Here is a 20,049-nt window from a genome sequence, read left to right on the forward strand (position 1 = left end):
TTCCATGTCTCCAAGTGGAATTTCATGGAGCTGTCAAATGTCCTCAATGTATCTTTAATACATTTATTCCTCAGGAAATAACCGAGGGTCTTAATGCTTAACACAGAGAGAATTTTCCATGATTCCAGCTGTCCTAATCTGGTCAAATCTTTCATAAAATAAATACATCCACAATAGAGTCCACTGAAAGAAAAAACTGGATTTTAAGCACCATCATTTTATTTGAGATTAAAAAATGAACCAAAAATAACTACTTCATTATATATTTATATTAACATATTTAGTCCCTGAAATATTCTCTTAATATTTAAAGAGAATATTTTAAGGGAAATAAAACACTTTACCTAGGCACTGAGGTGGTTGTGTCCAGTTCCCATTTGAACATGTCACTTCTCTGCCCCCAACCAGGTAAAAAGGTATGATGCATTCATAACGTGCCCTCTGACCAGGTAGATACTTAGACATCTCATCCAGTATAATAGCATTTTTCACTCTGGGTGGATTCCCACAGGAAATATCTGAATAGAAAGAAAAAAAGTCGCATCTCTAACATAGTGGTCATTTTGAATAGCAAATCAACGAATGGGTTTCCAAATAGATCTCTAAGAGGATTTTAAATCAACAGTTAATCTGTCATGAAAGGCTGCTAATTTTAAGAAATTTACATATAAGATTGAAGAAAAGGAGGTAAAGCAATATATTTTATTTTATAAGACTTAAACTTCTATGAAACTGAGAGTTTTTCTGGACATACCCCTTAGGGTCTAGTCAAATATCTCTTCCAAATTATATATTTTCAAAATGAATTTATAAGCCACAAGAAAATCAAAATAAAAAGATTATTCGACATCAGAATTTGGCTTGCAATTACCCTGTTTATGATGTAATTTTAGGCCCTTAGAAAAATAAACACAGCAGCCACTTCCTTAGAGAATAAATGAAGAATTAACACGCTTTGAAGAATACCAGAGCTGAAGGAAAAAGATGATTAACTGAGAGTCCAAACAGGAGACGAGTGGCAAAATAACAGAAAAATAAATGTATAATTGACAAAAACAGCCTTCAATGATTCTTTTTTGCAAACGCTTAAGGACATTTCAATGCATAATGTATAATTCACCAGTGAGATTCAGGTGGACGTAAATATAACAGGCTATAGGTGTGGCTCCTAGACTGGACTATACACTGAATCCCTTGGGAATTGTTAAGACACTTTCAGGGTTGCAGCCCCAGAGTTTTTGCCACCACAGGTCTGAGCAAGCCTGTGAATTCACATTTGCATTTCTAACCATTTCCCAGAAGATGCTGATTCTGTTCTTCCAGAGACCACAGTTTGAGAACCACTGGGCTTTCAGATTGACCACTGAGTACACAATTATATCCCTTTATGTTAAAACATAAACTTCTTCGACCTGGCCTAAAAGAATAATCCATGTCCATTTCATAAGTGCTGTTAGAAGGAATTGCATATTATATTAGTTAAGACATTTTCACAAATAGGTTTCAAAATTTCATTGAAGTACCTCTGCATATTGGCTTTCCTATCCATTGGCTGTTAATACACTGGATAGTATTTGGTCCATCCAAAAGGTAATTATTTGGACATTTATAAGTCACTTTTTCTCCTGACCTATATAACGTCTTCTTCTGGCCTATGGGTGTGGCATTACCGAAGTCGGGTAAGCTAAAACAATCCGTGTCTGAAAGAAAATGAATATGTACTTGTTCAGTAAACATTTTAAAATACATAATGGCTAATAAGTATAATGTAGAATAATAGGTACACATCGAACCAATGAATACCTTGCAAAATTTTTCTTATACGTTGAAAAAATATGTTAGAAGTCTTGCTTAATTATATTGAATAGTCCTATGTTTATCAAAGTATAACATGGGGATGATGACATCGTAAGCCTGAAGAGATATGGATACATGTAATGCTTGAGATCACACTTCTTGCATTCAAATTCTTTCTTGCCCATACAAGCCATCTACCTTATGTATTTGTATTTTCACCTCTGTCAAAATCTGTTACCTTTATTCATGTCAAATATCTCAGAAAACTATATACATACAAGGAGATAACTGACAAACTAACAGTAAATTGAATCATGATGGGATTGATGAGCAGGGACCAGCTGTGACACAGGAACAGAGATGAGAAGTCTGAGGATGTGTATCACAGGAGGTCTAATGTGCACACACGGTGACATGAAAGTGAAATAATTTGGCTCATGTTGTCACACTTTTATTATTACTATGGCTATTAATTCTCTACTAGAATCCACAGCTTCCCAGAGATACCCTGTTGAATTCTGGAATTACTACCTAGTTTCATATTTGTACCATTTATGCTCTGAATTAAGAATATTTATCAATCGTAGAGTAAAATTAAATACACTATACTTTTGCACTCTGGTGGATGGGACCATTTTCCTCCTAAACATCTTATGAATGCAGGTCCATTAATCTCAAAACCTTTGGTGCATTTGTACGTTACTTCTTCTCCATATTGGTAACTGTCTGATATGTGAGATAGAATACCATGTGGAATCAAGTGTGGTGGTGCACAGGAAAGTCCTAAAAAAAGAAGGACACAAAGAAAGAATGACTCCATGTTTTACTAAAACTGAAACTTAATTTTATGCATTGGTTGCCATATTTGGCAGTTTTATTTGAATAAAATAACACAGGATCTGCAATTATATCACGGAGATGGTGTGCAAATGCTTCCTAAAACCATCATTCTGATGTATCCAGTTGACAACCTGAGTAGGAATTTGAAACTAAACATGTCAGTACATTATCAGCCATAGCGACTTCTTTCTAGATAGGTTTCCTGAGGCAAGGGAAACAAAAGCAAAAATAAAGTATTGGGATTACATCAAAATAAAACACTCGTGTACAGTGAAGGGAACAACCAACAAAACTAAAAGACAAGCTACAGAAAGGGAGAAGATATTTGTGAATGATGTAGCTGATAAAGCGTTAGTAACCAAAATATATAAAGACCTTATAAAACTCAACACCCCCAAACCGTAACCCAGTTAAAAATGGGCAGAAGACAAGAACAGACATAGATCCAAAGAAGACATGCAGACAGCCAACAGACACATAAAGAGATGCTCAACATCACTGATCATCAGGGAGATGCAATTCAAAACTACAATGGGATATCACCTGACACCTGTCAGATAGGCTAAAATCAACACACAAGAAACAACAGGTGTTGGCAAAGATGTGGAGAAAGGGAAACCCTCCTGCAGTGTTGGTGTGGGAATGCAAACTTGTGCAGCCACTCTGGAAAACAGGGTGAAGATTCCTCAAAAAGTTAAACGTAGAACTACCCTATAATCCAGCAATTGCACTACTAGATATTTACCCAAAGAATACAAAAATACTACTTCAAAGGGACTCCTGTGCCTTGATGTTTATAGCAGCATTATTTCCAATAGCCGAGATATGGAAGCAGCCCAAGTGTCCACTGATAGATGAATGAATAAAGAGGGGGTACAAATATACAATGGAATATTAATCAGTCACAAAAGAAAGAAATCTTGCCATTTGCAATGATACAGATGGAGCTACAGAATGTAATGCTAAGCGAAATAAGTCAGAGAAAGATAAATAACATGATTTCACTTATATGTGGAAGTTAAGAAACAAAACAAATGAGCAAAGGGGGGGGTTGGGGGGAGAGGGAGAGAGGCAAACCAAGAAACAGACTCTTAATTATAGAGAACAATGTGACGGTTACCACAAGGGAGGTGGGTGGGAGGATGGGTTTAGCAGGTGATGGGGATTAAGGAGGGCACTTGTGATGAGCACCTAGTGTTGTATGGAAGGGTTGAATCACCATATCCTACAACTGAAACTAATATCACACTGCATGTTAACTACCTGGAATTTAAACTAAAACTTAAATAATAAAAAAAATAAAAATGTCAATATATTTATGAAAGACACTATCAGTGTTTCTCAAACTAATAGCGAATAATAAAAAGAAGAGCATTAAGAATTAGTCATCTTATGTACCATGTGTTGAAGAACTCAAATGACATTATAGGAAAAACAAAAGAAATTTATAAAAACTCATGGCAAAGCAATCAGTACAAGTTCCATATGTAAATGGGTAGGAATATGAATAGGCGGTATGTATATGGACAGAGAGGTTTAGTTGTACTACACATCTAGTTTTCATTAAACAATTGCCAGAATTCAAAGTGAGTCTGTAATGAGTCAATGAAATGAACACAAAGAGGATAGACTTGATGATGCAAAATTGCTGGTAAGGTACATAAATATATAAATGATTTTAGATATTTAGCTATAAATGAGTTTGTATATTTAGAAATCTAAAGGATTCTTTCTCACGAATTAGACAATTGATTATGCTTAATCGATTATATTGAAAATAGAATTCTGGTTTGCATACTGTCCTCACCTACACACCGAGGTGGAGAACTCCATTTTCCCATGTGGCACGTTATCTCATCTTTTCCAGATATCCTGAAACCATCCTCGCAAGTGTATTTTAATTTGGTGCCATGTACATAAACCTCAGGTTTCAATGGTTCGTCCATCTCTTCTGAAAATTGAGATGATTTAATGGTTCCATGTTCTATCTGAGGTGGTTGAGGACATGGGCTTTTTTCTGTATAAACAACAGAGATCAATGTTTAAATTGAAAAATGTAATCAAATACTAGTTGAGGTTGTAAAATAAGGATAATCTGAAAAATTAAATTACTGAAAAACTAAAAAACATCTGGAATTTGCAAGCTCATGTCTCCATCAAATCTACAGTAGTATCTGCTTGTTCACTCTGCCCCCACATTCTTGTCCTGTTCATCTCGAGTGAAATTTTCTATGGTATTTACAAACAAATTTTCTATGGTATTTACACAGTGACCCAAAGTTTTGGTCTGTTTCTTTCATAGTAGAAGTGAAAGAATGCCAATTGATTTGTATACTTAGATTACAATTTACTGTTTCAAGATAAAGTGAAATAGATAGAAAGGTCCTTATGTTGTTCATTTACACAAAGCACAGGGGAGTATTAACCTCATTTGAAAGAATGTTACAAAGCAAGTTATGCATTACTGACCAACGCAGTGTGGTATTGACTGCCATCTTCCATCCTTGCACACGATTTCCTCTGCATCCTGAATTATATAATTGTCTTGACAGACAACAGATACTTTTTCTCCATCCTGATAATTTACCGTCGTTGCCATCTTGTGAGCATTGGGAATCTGAGGTGGAGGTGGGCATGACTGCATTTGTACTTCTACAAATATGAAAATTAGATTTCGTGATGAAACCCAGAAGTTAAAAATACTAAAGAGAAAGCCCAATAATAATGTATCATAAACGATCAAATAATAAGGTTATGCTTAAACATGTGATACTCTTCAGCTTGTAGAGCGCTTTGATACATCACACGTGGTCTTAATGGTAGTATCTTCCTTTTATTCCTTCTGTGATAAATCGTGCATAATTTATGCAAAACTTCTTTTAATTATTTCTAACCATTACGATGTACTAACTGAATCATCCACTCAGTAACAGGCACTAAATAAATACTGATATTAGGATCTTTTTACAGCTATCTATAATCAAATGTATTGTGATTGCTTTAAAACACGTATAAGATGCGGAATGGAAAATAATTAGCCAAAGGAAGAATTACATGTAGTTAAAGATCAATTATTTGATACAGGTTCCTGGCCAAGACATGAATTAGATATGGTCATTAGTGATTAACAGTGTGTTGTTTAAAGTTCAAAACTCTCTGGAGATACTGTTGACTAGGTTGCCGACACTGTTTAGAGATACACAGATGATGAAATGCACCCTGTTTAACGGATTAGACAGCCTGACTTTAGTTCTATGACCAGCAAGGTATACAAGATTCCTTTGCAAACTTGCGTTTGAGCTCCCATAAAGCAGAGATACCTCACATGTATCGTGGCAGTTCATAATCTGGAGACAAAGATGTCCTGTTCCACTGAGGGAAGACTCTGGACGGCTAACCCTGGAGGCTTTTGGACCTCTCTGTGATACCTACGTTTTGCTTTCTCCTGCCATGCGTTTATTTCATTAAAGACCTTATGTGACTGTACATTGGGAAGTCTCCTGAGTCCTTCCAATTATCTGACACTTTGTATTCAATTCAGAGAAATTGTTGACGGAATATAATTCATTCATGCTGACTAATATGGTCATATTTTCTATTTCTATCTTTAGACAGATGCAGGAGTATTTTATATTTAATCAAAAGTTTTTTTCTTATTTCTGTTTTCATTTGCTTGGCATATTTTTTCAATGTATTCTCAAGGATTTATTCTCTTCTATATCTGCTTGTTTAAGCATTTTTGTCCTAATAATCTTAATTTCTACTTCCTCTTGATACATTTTGCCAGAGGTTGGTCTGGCAACTAAATCTCCGGCAGGTGCCATGTCTACACTTTCCCTCTACCTTGATGGCACCAGTGGGTGCACTCCAGCCCAGGGCTCTCCTGTGGCTTCATCAAAGCCGGCGAGCGGGCCCCAGCCCTGCATTCTGCTGCCTCGCTAAAGCTGGCCAGCATGCTCAGCCCACAGAGGGCACACTCCTTGATCCCCAGGCTCTAGTGGCCTGAGGGGCTTGCATTTCTGGGGCCTGCAACACACTACAACAATCCGAGAGATAACTCTTGGTGGGCCACTACCTCCGGGGCACCACAAAGCAGCCTGAAACACAGCCCAGACTTTCTGGGGAAAAAGCCTAATTATCTGTCTTAGACCGGTAGCCTGAGGGGTGGACTTGAGATTTGCCACACATCTGGCGGCCACCGCGGTGCCCTCAGGGAAGGTGGACCAGGGGATGCCATCTTTGTGCTCTCCTCAGCCTCAAAGAAAACCAAATCACTATTTCTTAGAGATACCCGACCGGGCGTTAATTTGAGGCCATCAAGTTTCTGGGTGGGTTGTTTTATAGCTGACTGAAGCACTGATGCACTTAATATCTAGAAATGATGTTTTGGTTAGTTTCTAAATTCCCTTCAGGCTTCAAAGTTATTTGTAATAATAAATAGTTAAACATGTTTAAAAGATGCCCAAATACTGCTTTGGCAAGTTAGGAAGAAAGAGAGTAAGATTTTGAAAGTACTATAAACAAGAGCTTACCTGTGCAGGTTAGTTCAGGATCCCATCTTCCATTTATGCACGTTGAGTGTTTCTGTTTTAATTTTCCTCTACATTTGTAACTTATCTTCTCATTATGATCAAATTCGATCTCATATAATGGATTTGGCTCACGTATAGTTAAGCTGTATTTACACTTCTGAAGTTCATCTGTTGCTAGAAATGAAAATATTGCCTTGCAAAGACTACTTACAAGAATCAAAGCAGTTAATGCAGCACAATAGCTTAGACTCAATAGTATATCGAAATTAGAATTTATGCCCGTAAGTCTCACCAACCAAGTTATTCCTGATCATATTGCATGTGATGGGCTATTTATTACGTCTGAACATAAGTCCTGTGTCCAGGCTTTGAAATTTCAGAGAAAAGGTCTGCCATAAATATAGTCTGCATGTTGGGGATTAGAAAAGCATTAAGAGGCTCACTTTTTTGGATGATTTACACACTGAACAGTCATCACCTGGTTAAATTTGGTCTCCTATTTATCTGTGGAAATAGAATGTATGAAGCTGCTAGTTTAAATATCGTGTTTCAGAAAAATGAATATATTTTTTCACTTAGGGTAATTTTTTTTTAAATTTTTTTTAATGTTTATTTATTTTTGAGACAGGGAAAGACAGCATGAACGGGGGAGGGTTAGAGAGAGAGTGAGACACAGAATCTGAAACAGGCTCCAGGCTCTGAGATGTCAGCACAGAGCCTGACGCGGGGCTTGAACTCACTGACCGTGAGATATTGACCTGAGGCAAAGTCGGATGCTTAACTGACTGAGCCACCCAGGTGCCCCTTCACTTAGGGTAATTTAATAAACACATCTAAGATGTATTATGTAAAATGTGAACACTTAAGCAGATCTTTTGCATGATCACTAAAATGGGACAAATACTTGGACTAAGAAATTGGGTGCTCCAAGTCACAACCTGTTTACTGTAATATACTCTTCCAATCTTTGAAAAACTATTTTGTACATCAGGTCAACCTATAATTCAATAATATTGTAAGAGAAAATTTTGTTGACTCCAATACGAGTATAACAACTTTTTATACAACTACATACTTCAAAAATTCAATGCAGCCCGGAGTACTTTGTCAATTTGATAAAATATCAATTGATGTAGGTCTTTGGATTTTTTAATAATTACCCAAAAAGTAATGGTTTTGTAATACAATAAAAAATAAAACAAAGGGGACTAATTCAAAACACACTAGAGGCTGAAAATAAATTCTGGTTTTAGGGCTTGTCCTCAGTGTTGAGGGAGACAAAACAAGGTTTTCTTCTGGTGATAGTAACTCATCTATAGTCAAAAGGAGTGGTAGTGGGTGTTGTCATGGTCCTATGATTGACCGGTTTCTGAAAGAATTTCCTTGATTCTTACGAGAAAATAAACATTTTGAGAGGAGTGAAAAGCTAGACTAGCTAGAGGTACAAAATAAACACTGAGAGGAGAAAATTGGAGTAAGGTCTATGATAGTTAAAAGTGGATTATGGTAAACTTGAATATAGGTCGAAGATTAACTTTGGAAAGGCAAACTCTGAGATCTAAAAAGAGTAATAAATGAAATAGATGTTTTAGTATAAGAGTGAAAAGTTGAAAGTTTTCATGCCCGTTACAACCTTGGGTTTTCCGCCATATAAATGAGGGGAAATCGTTTGTGGAGATAGAAGAGGACAAAGATGAAATTTGGTCTTGAAGGACTGGCAATACTTCTCATGGGAATGTGTCTAGCAAAAATGTAAGGATTAAAAAGCAACAACACTTGAGGGTTCATTGGACAAACTCCTATTTAATGTCTGCTGTATGTTCACCAGTCCTTTGTATATTGGGAATACATCGTGAACAAAACAGGTGTCAATCTCGCTCTCATGGAACATGAGCCTAAGCCCTACCTTCTCCTTGGAACAATTAATGCCTAGACATCTGGTGAATAAGTAAGATTCGACATCCAGGACTCTCTTTGAATGTAGGACCCAAGAAAACTGTAGGAAAGAACTCATTCCAAGGGAAAAAGGAAAAGGGCCCCCAGTATTTTCCCAGCTAGTCATCAAAGACATGGTCATCCAAAGGTCAGGATGATGCACATACATCAACCAGAGTGAAGTCCAACAATCAGGTTTGTTTCCTGGCCCCACCCTGACTGCCTCCTTTGACCGACTTATACTGCGAACCCAGAGGGTCTGCAGCTCACCCACCCTTTGGCACATTAACTTCTTGCTGCCGCATTTGAAACAGACTGAGAAATCCTTAGAAGCTTTGAGAGAGGCAAGATTCCTATAGGGACGTAGCAAGTGGGCACTTTCTTGACTTTGTCTGTTTTCCAGGGCCTGAAAACAAGAGTGCCGCGTAAAACAAAAATGGGATTTATGCAAATATGCTTCTATTTTCCTGGCGATTAATACTCAGATTTAAATCATACGAATAACTGTAAGGAATATTTAGCTTCACACTTAAAAACCATGTTAATTTCAGGGATAGAAAGGGTGATCAGACTCTCTTGCTAGTTTATATTTTTCCTTTGTAGACGATAAGCAATCATTATAATTTAAGACCTGACATTTTCAAGCATATATCTAAATTTCAAAACTATGTTTGCAAATACAGTTTTTACAATAAAAATTTTACATTTCATTGACCGTCTATTTGAGAAGTGTCTTCTCACCTATGCACTGAGGAAGTTGGGTCCATAATCCACTTATACATGTAATTGATTTCTGTCCAATCATTGTGAATCCTTCTCTGCAATTGAACTGCACTGAATCTCCATGGTGATAGGGAGGGTTAGAAGTCTGAACAGCGTAGCCGTAATTAAGTTCTGGTATATCTCCACATGTAGTCTCCACCTCTGTGAAAAGTTCAGAAAAATATGTTTACTTATGAAATATAATTTATGTGTTTCTATAAATATAAAAGGTTGGTTTATTTTAAATATGAATATATTTTATACATTACCAATACAAATAGGCAAGTCTGTCCACTGTCCATCAACACACTGAATTTTATTAACACCCTTCATCAGAAATCTAGGATTGCATACATATTCCACCAAATCGTTGTGTTCATAGTTTTCTTTCTGTGTTTCTTTAACTTTCCCATTAAGGAGTTGAGGAGGTGGAGAACACTGTTTTGTTTGCTCTACAGGAGAAATAATGTGTAAATAATGATCAAATTACCTATTACACAACTTAAAAAACAATAAAATGGGGAGTTTTTTCTTTAATTAATTTATATTATTTATAATGTACTTTATTATAGCCTTCTTAAGCAATGAAAAACAAATAGTGCTTAAACAAGAAACATGTTTCCCAGTTCTTTTTTCAAAATTATTATTTTAGAAAGAGAGATAGAAGAAGGGAGAGGAGAAAGAGAGAGAGTGAGAATCTTTTTTTTTTTTTTTTTAATTTTTTTTTTTTCAACGTTTATTTATTTTTGGGACAGAGAGAGACAGAGCATGAACGGGGGAGGGGCAGAGCGAGAGGGAGACACAGAATCGGAAACAGGCTCCAGGCTCTGAGCCATCAGCCCAGAGCCCGACGCGGGGCTCGAACTCCCGGACCGCGAGATCGTGACCTGGCTGAAGTCCGACGCTTAACCGACTGCGCCACTCAGGAGCCCCGAAGGAGTGAGAATCTTAAGCAGGCTCTATATGTTCAGCATGGAACCCGACATGGGGCTCGATCCCATGACCCAGGGATCATGACCTGAGCTGAAATCAGGATTCAGATGCTCAACCAACTGAGCCACCCAGGCACCGCAACCCAGTACTGTTAATTACACTGAACTAGTATATTGGAAGTATATTGAAACCCAGAAAACATGTTTAATAATCTAGATATTCTAGAGATGTATGCAAACCAATTAATAAATATGGTCATGTAAATGTTAACAATATTCATATGCCATGGAAACATTTTATGAAAACTGAAAAAAATGTCATCATTTGAGGCTAGCATTTTATCAACATATTTTAACTTTGGTTAAGACATACATGTGATTGAATGGACTGAATTAACTATACATTGCTTGAATATTGTTTAGACACTCGATGAAGGTTGAGGGAAGGCCCATGCCATACCAAGTGTCCAATATTAACAGTGGAATTGTAGTCAAAAGGAAAAGTAACAAACACTGAGGCATAATATACGTATCTATGGCTATTACCACTACATATTTCAAGAAACAAGTGGAGATTGAGTTCTTAAATAAGAAAATCTGAGATATCTACTACCCAACACATGTCGTGGCTTAATGAATTAGATTACAGACACACACACTTGAAGCCAACAGAAAATTAAGCGTGAGAGAAACAAAAACATAAAAATGTTGGTTTCAAAAATCCTATTTCTTGTTGTAGCAATTAGAAGATAAATATTCACCTTTACATGTTGGAAGATTAGGGGACCATCCAAAGTCGTAACACTGAACTGAATCTGGTCCAACTCTTTGAAGTCTTTGTGTGCAGAAGAATTTCAACACATCTCCGACTTTATATTTGTCTTCTTTAGGCTGAATATTTAAGGTATCTTCGATTTCAGGAATCTTGCATTCTATTTCTATAAAAATGTTCAAATAATTTGGTGAGAATATAAAATGAATCATTGGCAAAGTAAATTTTATATGTGTCGTATAAAAATGAGGTGCTGGGTACTGCTTATACAGAGGAGCCACAGAAAATTTTACATATTAGGTTTTCTATGCCCTCTAAATTCATAGGGGACCCTGAGAAATATTAAGGCATTGAAGAGCAACATATGTACCCTGAAAATGTATTTGGAAAGTCAACTTGCTTACACTGGATCTGATTTTATAACTGACATTTATAAAATAAATGCTATATTATTTTGTACTCCCAAAACAGAAACATATTCTTTCACATTAAAAAAAAAACCCTGATGCTACATTTCTAAAATTGCACTCAAATAAGATTAGTATTTTGTTTAATGTAAATATAATTGGACAACCAGAACACTAGGAGACATTTCTAACAGTTTCTAAGAAACTATTAAAATAGCTTAATTTATATTGATTATATTATATTAGTACAGAAATCAAACTGAAAAATGAAACAAAATAAGGAACCATGTTCAAAGCCAAATAGTTAGGCATATTCTAGGCATTTATATCATACCCAAATATCTCTTCTTATTAAACCTTTATACTACCTATTAATAAATTATTGATTATTCTGATTCAATTTAAGAATGTGTAAAGTTATCCCTTCAAATTTGTCAAGTTTGTGACATTCGTGACATTCCCAAATAAAAATAAGCTAAATTCCTAAAATAAAGAGCTTCTCTCAGGTCCTGCAGAAATTAACACTCAAGGCAGAAGGTGTAAGAGCAGAAACTCATGGGCAAAATAGCTGAGGAAATTGTAAGAAACTACAATTTTGGTTTTCTTATAGCATACACTCAAAGAACCCAGTTTTAAATAATATGATAGCCTGCATCTAGAATAACAAACAAAATTATTCTTTCTTTATAAACCTATCATGTATATGGCCCATAGGAAACACTGTGTTAAAGAGAGATGATGGTCCTTGGGCTTTCAAACACCCTCTTCTCCCAGGTTACAGTAAATCAGAAGACACCTTGATTTTAATCAGGACTTCTTAAAACTTAATTAATTAATTATTTTTAGATGTTTATTTGTTTTTGAGAGAGAGAGAGACAGAGTGTGAGTGGGAGGGGTGGAGAGAGAGAGTGAGACACAGAATCCGAAGCAGGCTTCAGGCTCTGAACTGTCAGCATAGAGCCCCACATGGGGCTTAAACCCGAGAACTGTGAGATCATGACCTGAGCCAAAGTCTGAGGTTCAACCCACTGAGCGACCCAGATGCCCCCAAAATGACTTTAAATAATGCAAATTTGTTCAAACTGGGATATCTTAAACACGTCTTGTTAATTTTGTTAGTCATGAAAAAAAAATACCTGGCAAAATGGTACTTACCATAACATACTGGTTTATGAGACCAACCATCGTTCCCACACACTATTGAACCTGCGCGCCCATCTTGGCTTTCGTATCCATCGTGGCATTCGTAGTCCAACTTGTCATTGAGTTTAAACCACGTGCCACTGCTTTTGGCTTTGGCATTCTCAAATACTGGCATGTCACAAGATTCTAATGCATAACAGAATTGAAGATTTCAATTCTAATATTATTTAATGGACGATGTAATTAAGTCTCATCCCAAGGAGGTAAAAAACACCTTTGTCAATTAGCTTGTGCTAGTAAATTCAGTATCAAATTAATCTAAGAATACCAGTGATAAATCATTGTCTTGAAAGTTACTCGAAATGAAAAAATATGTTTCTACACAGCATTTTTCTCATCACTTAAACACTCTGAAAAAATTTTTCTACAAACACTTTTCTCAATCAGTTATACTTATGTGTTTATGCCATGCTTGTAATCAAATAGGCCATTACAGGTGCATCCTATTTTAACTAGCAGAGAGGAATAGGATTTTGTGAACTAAGATGCCACATTCACTAGCAAGGTGACAAATATTCCAGACAAAACTGGATCAGTTGAATACGATTGGTTTTCAAAAATGCAAGTAAATTTTTAAACATTCTGTAAAACTCTACTTTAAAACATCATAATTTCTAAAGCTCACATGCTGATTTTCTTCCCCAAATATTTTCCTAATGGCTGTTCATTTTTCTAAACTTACCAAGACTGAATGGAGAGATAACTATTTTTATTATTAGTTATAAGAAAGTAAAATGTTAAAAGTTTTAATTTTTGCTAACAGTGTGTTCATAAAGATTAGGTAATTCATCTCAAATTTTATGCTGTGTTATGGAGCCAGCTACCTTAAAGCTTTAAAAAACAAAGCAAAACTATACTAGTGAAGAGAGACAGTGTGTTTCTCTTCCATAGTAAGTATTACAATGGATAACTAACTAACATTCAGTATAAAATGACTTTATATGGGAGCCACTTTTATGATTTTTTTTGTGGCTAGTGCCCATAGTAAGCATGGAAATTGAAAAAAAAAAAAGGAAATGAAAACAGTACAAATGGATATTCAAATATCCACTTCCTTTAAAGTGAATATGTAAATATCGGTTCAAAAGTATCACTGTGTAGCTTTGGAGGATAAGATAAACTGAGGAAACTGTTCACAGAAATCTTCATAAACATCCAGGGACAGGGACATCTTTCAACACAGCTGTATTTGGCACCATCTAGCAGTATTCCTTCTCCACTAACTAGATGTTTATGAAGATTTTCTAAAGGAGAGGATTTTTAAAGTGGGCTACCCTGGAATGTCAACCATAAACTCCATACTTTAATTAAAATTCTGCACTATGGACCCACATCTTCACTTACAAACATAACTTTCATGTCTAGAAACAAAGATTCTGTCATCAAAGTCTGATCACCTAAAAGCAGGAATAGGCACAAATATATTTTGCCAGCCAAAAATAAGTGAGTTTCCAGGAGAATACACATAAGGCTCCCTAACTCGTTTCCAAATCACAGGATGTTTTAAAGTGGAAAATAACGTAAACTGAAAGATGTCCTGCTACTACGCTGTATAAGTGATTACTCTTAAAGGCAAAAACTTACATCGTTTTTCATTTATCTTTTCAAATGGGAATCGTGTCAGCCCCTCCCCTCAGAAAAGAATTTAGAGTAAACTTTTGTTCAATAGCCATCAGCATAATGAATAGGAACATAATAAATTACTCACTAATACATGTGGGTTGAGGTGACCATCCACTTTCCAGACATGTAACCGGTCCTGAAGTTTTACCAGCTGGTGTTACATATCCTGGTTTACATTGATACTGTGTTTCTTTATTTAAGGGATATGTAGGTTCATATTCAGAAAAAAATCCATTTTCAATTGTTATCTCTGATTTTGAACATGTTTCTGAAAGGCAGAAAGTATAAGGAAAAGATAAGCATATAAATAAACATTTTTATAAAGATTCACTGTAACAACACAAAAATAAGGACTCATTTACAAATGAAAACCTGGAAAAATCTGAATCATCCAAATTCCTGGGACAGAAAAAGTAAGCGACAAAGATACTAAATCAAAATAGTTCATTAATTTTTTCTCTTTGGAATGAAGCGACATTTAGAATACCCAGAATCCCTTCTAGGAAATTATGATGAATCTGTTTGTCTAATGGATCTGGAATCCTACAGTGTGTCAGAGGTGTACCGGCAATAGGTCCTTTCCAGGCACTTGTTTTAAATATTGCCAACTCGGGGTCTCCTAAGCAACTCCAGTACTCAATTGGGGTATCTGAGATCAGGTGACGATCTCAGAGAATCTGACACCATAGCTACCACAACTCTGAGAATCTGCAATGTTTGTCATCATGATTGGGTGCTTAAAACCATATGGATACGTGGAGTTCAATGAGTATGACACAGATCAGCACGTTCCTTCATGTTCTAAGACCAAAACGATGGTTCCTCAAATTATGTGTAACTTGACTTGAAACAACAAACAAGACTTCTGTCATTTACAAAGTCTTCACAAAGTTCAGCTTTAGTTTTTAAATAACCCATGGATAAAGAAGAAATCAAAAGAGAAAATATGAGCTATATATTTTTTCATAATTGGTAATTTTATTCCTTCACTTGGGGTGCCTAGTACACTGGAAATGGGATACTGGGAATATTAAACACTCAGGATAAGGGGTAAGGTATATAATCTTATTTATTTATTAAAAATTTTTTTAAGTTTATTTTTTTTTAACGTTTATTTACTTTTGAGACAGAGAGAAACAGAGCATGAATGGGGGAGGGTCAGAGAGAGAGAGGGAGACACAGAATCTGAAACAGGCTACAGGCTCTGAGCTGTCAGCACAGACCCGACGCGGGGATCGAACTCACGAGTCGTGAGATCATGACCTGAGCCGAAGTCGGACGCTTAACCGACTGAGCCACCCAGGCGCCCCTTAAGTTTATTTTTGAGAGAGACAGGGAGACAGAGTGTGAGCGGGGGAGAGTCAGAGAGAGAGGGAGACACAGAATCTGATGCACGTTCCAGGCTCTGGGCTGTCAGCACAGAGACCAATGTGGGACTTGAACTCCCATACCATGAGATCATGACCTGAGCCAAAGTTGGATGCTTAATCACTGAGCAACCCAGATGCCCCTGTAATCTTTTTTTTTTAACATTAAATCTTTTGAATTGAATTATAAGAAAAATATTTTACATGAAATTTTGTGAGATGATAACAACATAGTCTGAGAGAGAAATTTTACTGTTATATACATATAATAGAAAAGAATACAGAACGAAAATCAACCATCAGAAAAAGAAAAGCAAACAAAACCCAACATACATATAAATTTGAAAAAACATAATAGTGTTAGTGAGATGATGGAATAGGGTGTTTTGTTTACACATTATTTGATTTATTTCTGTTCTAATCTTTAGTATTTCCTCTCTTCTTCTAAATTTGGGCTTAGTTTGCTTTTTCTAGTTCCTTGAGCTATAAACTTAGGTTGTTTATATATAATCTGCTATGTTAAGCTAAATTTTTTATGTTTATGTATTTTGAGAGAGAGAGAGCACAGACACACACACACACACACAAACACACACACACACACAAGTGCACACGTGCAAGCAAGGGAGAAGGGGGGGGGGAGAGAGAGAGAGAGAGAGAGAGAGAGAGAGAGAGAGAGAGAGAGAGAGAAACCCAAGCAGGCTCTGTGCTGCCAGCACAGAGTCCTACTGCGATGCTTGATCTCAAGAACCCAATCGTGAGAGTCAAAATCTGAGTCAAAATCAAGAGTTGAACACATAACTGATGGAGCCACCCAGGTGCCCTGATCTTCTTTGTTGATGTAGACATTTATCATTAAAAATTTCCCTCTTTGCACGGCTTTTGCAACATCTCTGAATTTTGTTACACTGTTTTTATGTCTCAAAATATTTTGAAAAATTCTCTTGCTCTTTCCTCTTTGACCCTATTGTTGCTTGAGAGTGTCTTTTCTTTCCACGTAGTTGTGAATTTTCCGATTCTAGTTTTACCCCATTGTGACTGAAAAAGATAGTGCATACAATCTTTCATGTGCAGTAAATGTACTCTTTTACTGTTAGGTGAAAAATTCCATATAGATCTATTAGGTCCAAAAATCTTTATATTGTGGTTCAAATCTTCAAGTTCTTTCTTGCTTTTCTGTGTTGTATTTATTGTTCCAAGGGAGGTATTAAAGTCTCCTAATATTACTGTATTGCTGTCAATTTCTCCTCTTCACATCTCTCCATATTGCTTTATATATTTATGAATTCCAATGTTGGTTCCATGTCTGTTGAAAATTGTTACCATTTTCCTGATGAATGGACTCATTATTATTATATAATGATCTTCATCTCTAGAGACAGTTTTAGATTAAGTCAGTTTTTTTTTTTCTCATAGAAGTTTAATCACTCCATCATTCTTTGGTTGCCATTTGCATGAAATATCTTCTTCCATTCCTTCACTTTAGCCTATTGTGTCTTTAAATCTAAAGTGATTTCTTGGTTATTTTATTTTAAATCATTCAGGTACTATATTCCTTTTAATAGGTAAATTTAAATTGAAGGAATTATTGGTAAGTGAACACTTACTATTAACATGTGGCTAATTGTCTTCTGTTTTGCATCTGTTTTTTTCAATTTGCTCCTCTTTTGATGACTTCCTTTGTTATTTGATTATAGTTTACAGTTATTTACTTTGATTCTTATTATGCAGTACATTAGATCTCCGGAATTATTTATCTTATAACTGAAGGCTTACACGCTTGGACCAGCATCCACACCCACCACTGACAGAACTTGCATTCCACATTCTGCTTCTATGAATTTGATGTTTTCTTTTTTCTTTTTTGATTTCATATAGAAGTTTTATCATAAAGTATTTGCTATCTCTGGCTTATTACACTTAATGTATTGTCCTCTAGGTTCAACCATGTTGTTGTAAATATCAAGATTTTCTTCTTTCTCATGGGTGAATAATATTCTATTGTGTGTGTGTGTGTGTGTGTATGTATGTATGTGTGTGTGTATATATATATACGTATATATATATATATCTCATATCTTCCTTATCCATTCATTTATCAGTGGATCCTAAGCAGGGTCCATTCCTAGTGTGGAGCTCCACACGGGACTCGATGTCAAGACTGAGATCATGACCTGAGCTGAATCAAGAGTCCGATGATTAACCAATTGAGCCACCCAGGAGCCATGTTCCTCAGTCTTGAATGTCCTCCTCCCTGGCATCCATATTTCCATAACTCCCATCCAACCTTCAAAGCCTACCCAAGATGCCATCGTGACCCTGACAGATTAGGCTCTCTTCATTCCACCTCTTACAAACAAACTCCCCAACCTGATCCCACTCCAGACTCTCATTCCAACTTGGATTTCTTGTCTCCTCTAAATGATCCTGCAGTCTCTCTTTTGCTTGTCTCCATCACAATGCTTTATACAGTAAAATACAATATGTTGATGAAACACAATAATCATTCCTTTTGTTTTCCCCACTAAATGGCCTTTTGGTACATGCTAGTCCTAATGCTTGGCACTTAGGCACTTAGCAGTCACTTAAAAAGTGACCATTGGATGGGCAAATAAATGAATGAAAGAATGAATGGATGAATATGAAGCTCTTTTGGAACCTTTCCATTATATCTGCAGATTGCAGGCAACCCATGGGAAGAGCACAGTAGACGGTAACCAATGTAAAAGGTAAGACAGGAGAACACATGTGCAGTGATCTCAAAGCTCTATTGCATGAACCCAAGAAACTCTATCTGTAACTCCATTGTACCTCTGTCTACGTGTCTTAATTTTGAATTTATGCCATAATTTTGAAGTCATGAATCATTTTAATTTTGTTCAAAAAGGCTTTGGGGAGCCTTTGAAGGAACAATTCTATAATCACTTTCCTATCTATTACATTTTTGGTCAACATGGTTTGAGAAACTTGGCTCTCTCAGTTAAAACGTCGAAACACATAGAAGTGCTCTGTCAAACCCATTTAATCCTTTTGTTATTTTGTGATTTTTTCCCCTAAAATGTAGCACATTTTACCCCAAATATATCTCTTGTTTATGCACCATATTCTGAAACTAGTTAAAGTTGTTAAGCTATGGGTAAAGTGCATATCAGGTAAGTGAGCACAGGATAGACTGGTTGGGAAAAACTCACATCCTGGGCAGGTAGGAATGGTGTGTGGGGTGAGGGGGAGGCGTAATTGGGAAGAAGGGAAAGTGCAAAGGTTGTAGAACAATCAGGGATTGGGCAAAGAAAACTGGATCGATGTAGACTTGACCAGTAGCCCTAGCAATCAAAGGCCAAAAGAGAATTTATGTGTCATTGGGGGACATACTTATTTTCAGCTAAGAACAATTTCAACAAAAGTTGATAACTGACTTCTAGTTTAACATTATGTGCAGGCAGAAAAGTAGCATATGCATTCTCCATTATGTCTACGTTAAAAATAAACAAGGCTTGCTGTGGCACACGTCTCCCTCTCGTGACACTCCCTGGTCGTCTGCTCTGACCCTTCTCATGGCGCTCACTGTCACGCGTCACCCATCAGATCTCCCCTCCCCAGGGCCACCTCACCTTCCAGAGTTCCTTAGTCCCTTCTTCACCCTCATCATCTGTTTCTACCTTTCCTCACTGAAATTGTAATAGAGAACTTACCAGCTTATAATGATTCACAGTAAAACTGCAGTCAATACTATTCGATTTTACTATTCTAAAGTATTTATTCAGAGTATTTGCTATTCCACATAAATTTCAGGTTTGTTGAATCTAGTAAAATCAATACATTTCTTTTTTTCTTTTTTAAAAAACATGTTTTTTTCTTTTTTTTAAATAGAATTTATTT

General features: G+C 36.2%; 1 protein-coding gene across 1 annotated transcript in view; it reads right to left on the minus strand.

Annotated features, from left to right (window-relative positions):
• LOC102900754 overlaps nt 1–20,049 on the minus strand; it is a 160,140-nt gene that overhangs the window by 4,447 nt on the left and 135,644 nt on the right. Inside the window, exons 31-43 of the mRNA XM_045048630.1 lie at nt 19,362–19,493; nt 15,176–15,279; nt 14,889–15,071; nt 13,133–13,306; nt 11,560–11,736; nt 10,136–10,318; nt 9,846–10,028; nt 7,170–7,343; nt 5,107–5,289; nt 4,445–4,654; nt 2,407–2,580; nt 1,524–1,700; nt 345–518 (exon numbers count right to left, since the gene is read on the minus strand). Coding sequence (XP_044904565.1) covers nt 345–518; nt 1,524–1,700; nt 2,407–2,580; nt 4,445–4,654; nt 5,107–5,289; nt 7,170–7,343; nt 9,846–10,028; nt 10,136–10,318; nt 11,560–11,736; nt 13,133–13,306; nt 14,889–15,071; nt 15,176–15,279; nt 19,362–19,493 — 2,228 coding nt within the window. The remainder of the gene's footprint in view (nt 1–344; nt 519–1,523; nt 1,701–2,406; nt 2,581–4,444; nt 4,655–5,106; nt 5,290–7,169; nt 7,344–9,845; nt 10,029–10,135; nt 10,319–11,559; nt 11,737–13,132; nt 13,307–14,888; nt 15,072–15,175; nt 15,280–19,361; nt 19,494–20,049) is intronic.

The sequence above is a fragment of the Felis catus genome, chromosome F1 (genome assembly GCF_018350175.1).
Source record: "Felis catus isolate Fca126 chromosome F1, F.catus_Fca126_mat1.0, whole genome shotgun sequence".
NCBI lineage: Eukaryota > Metazoa > Chordata > Mammalia > Carnivora > Felidae > Felis > Felis catus.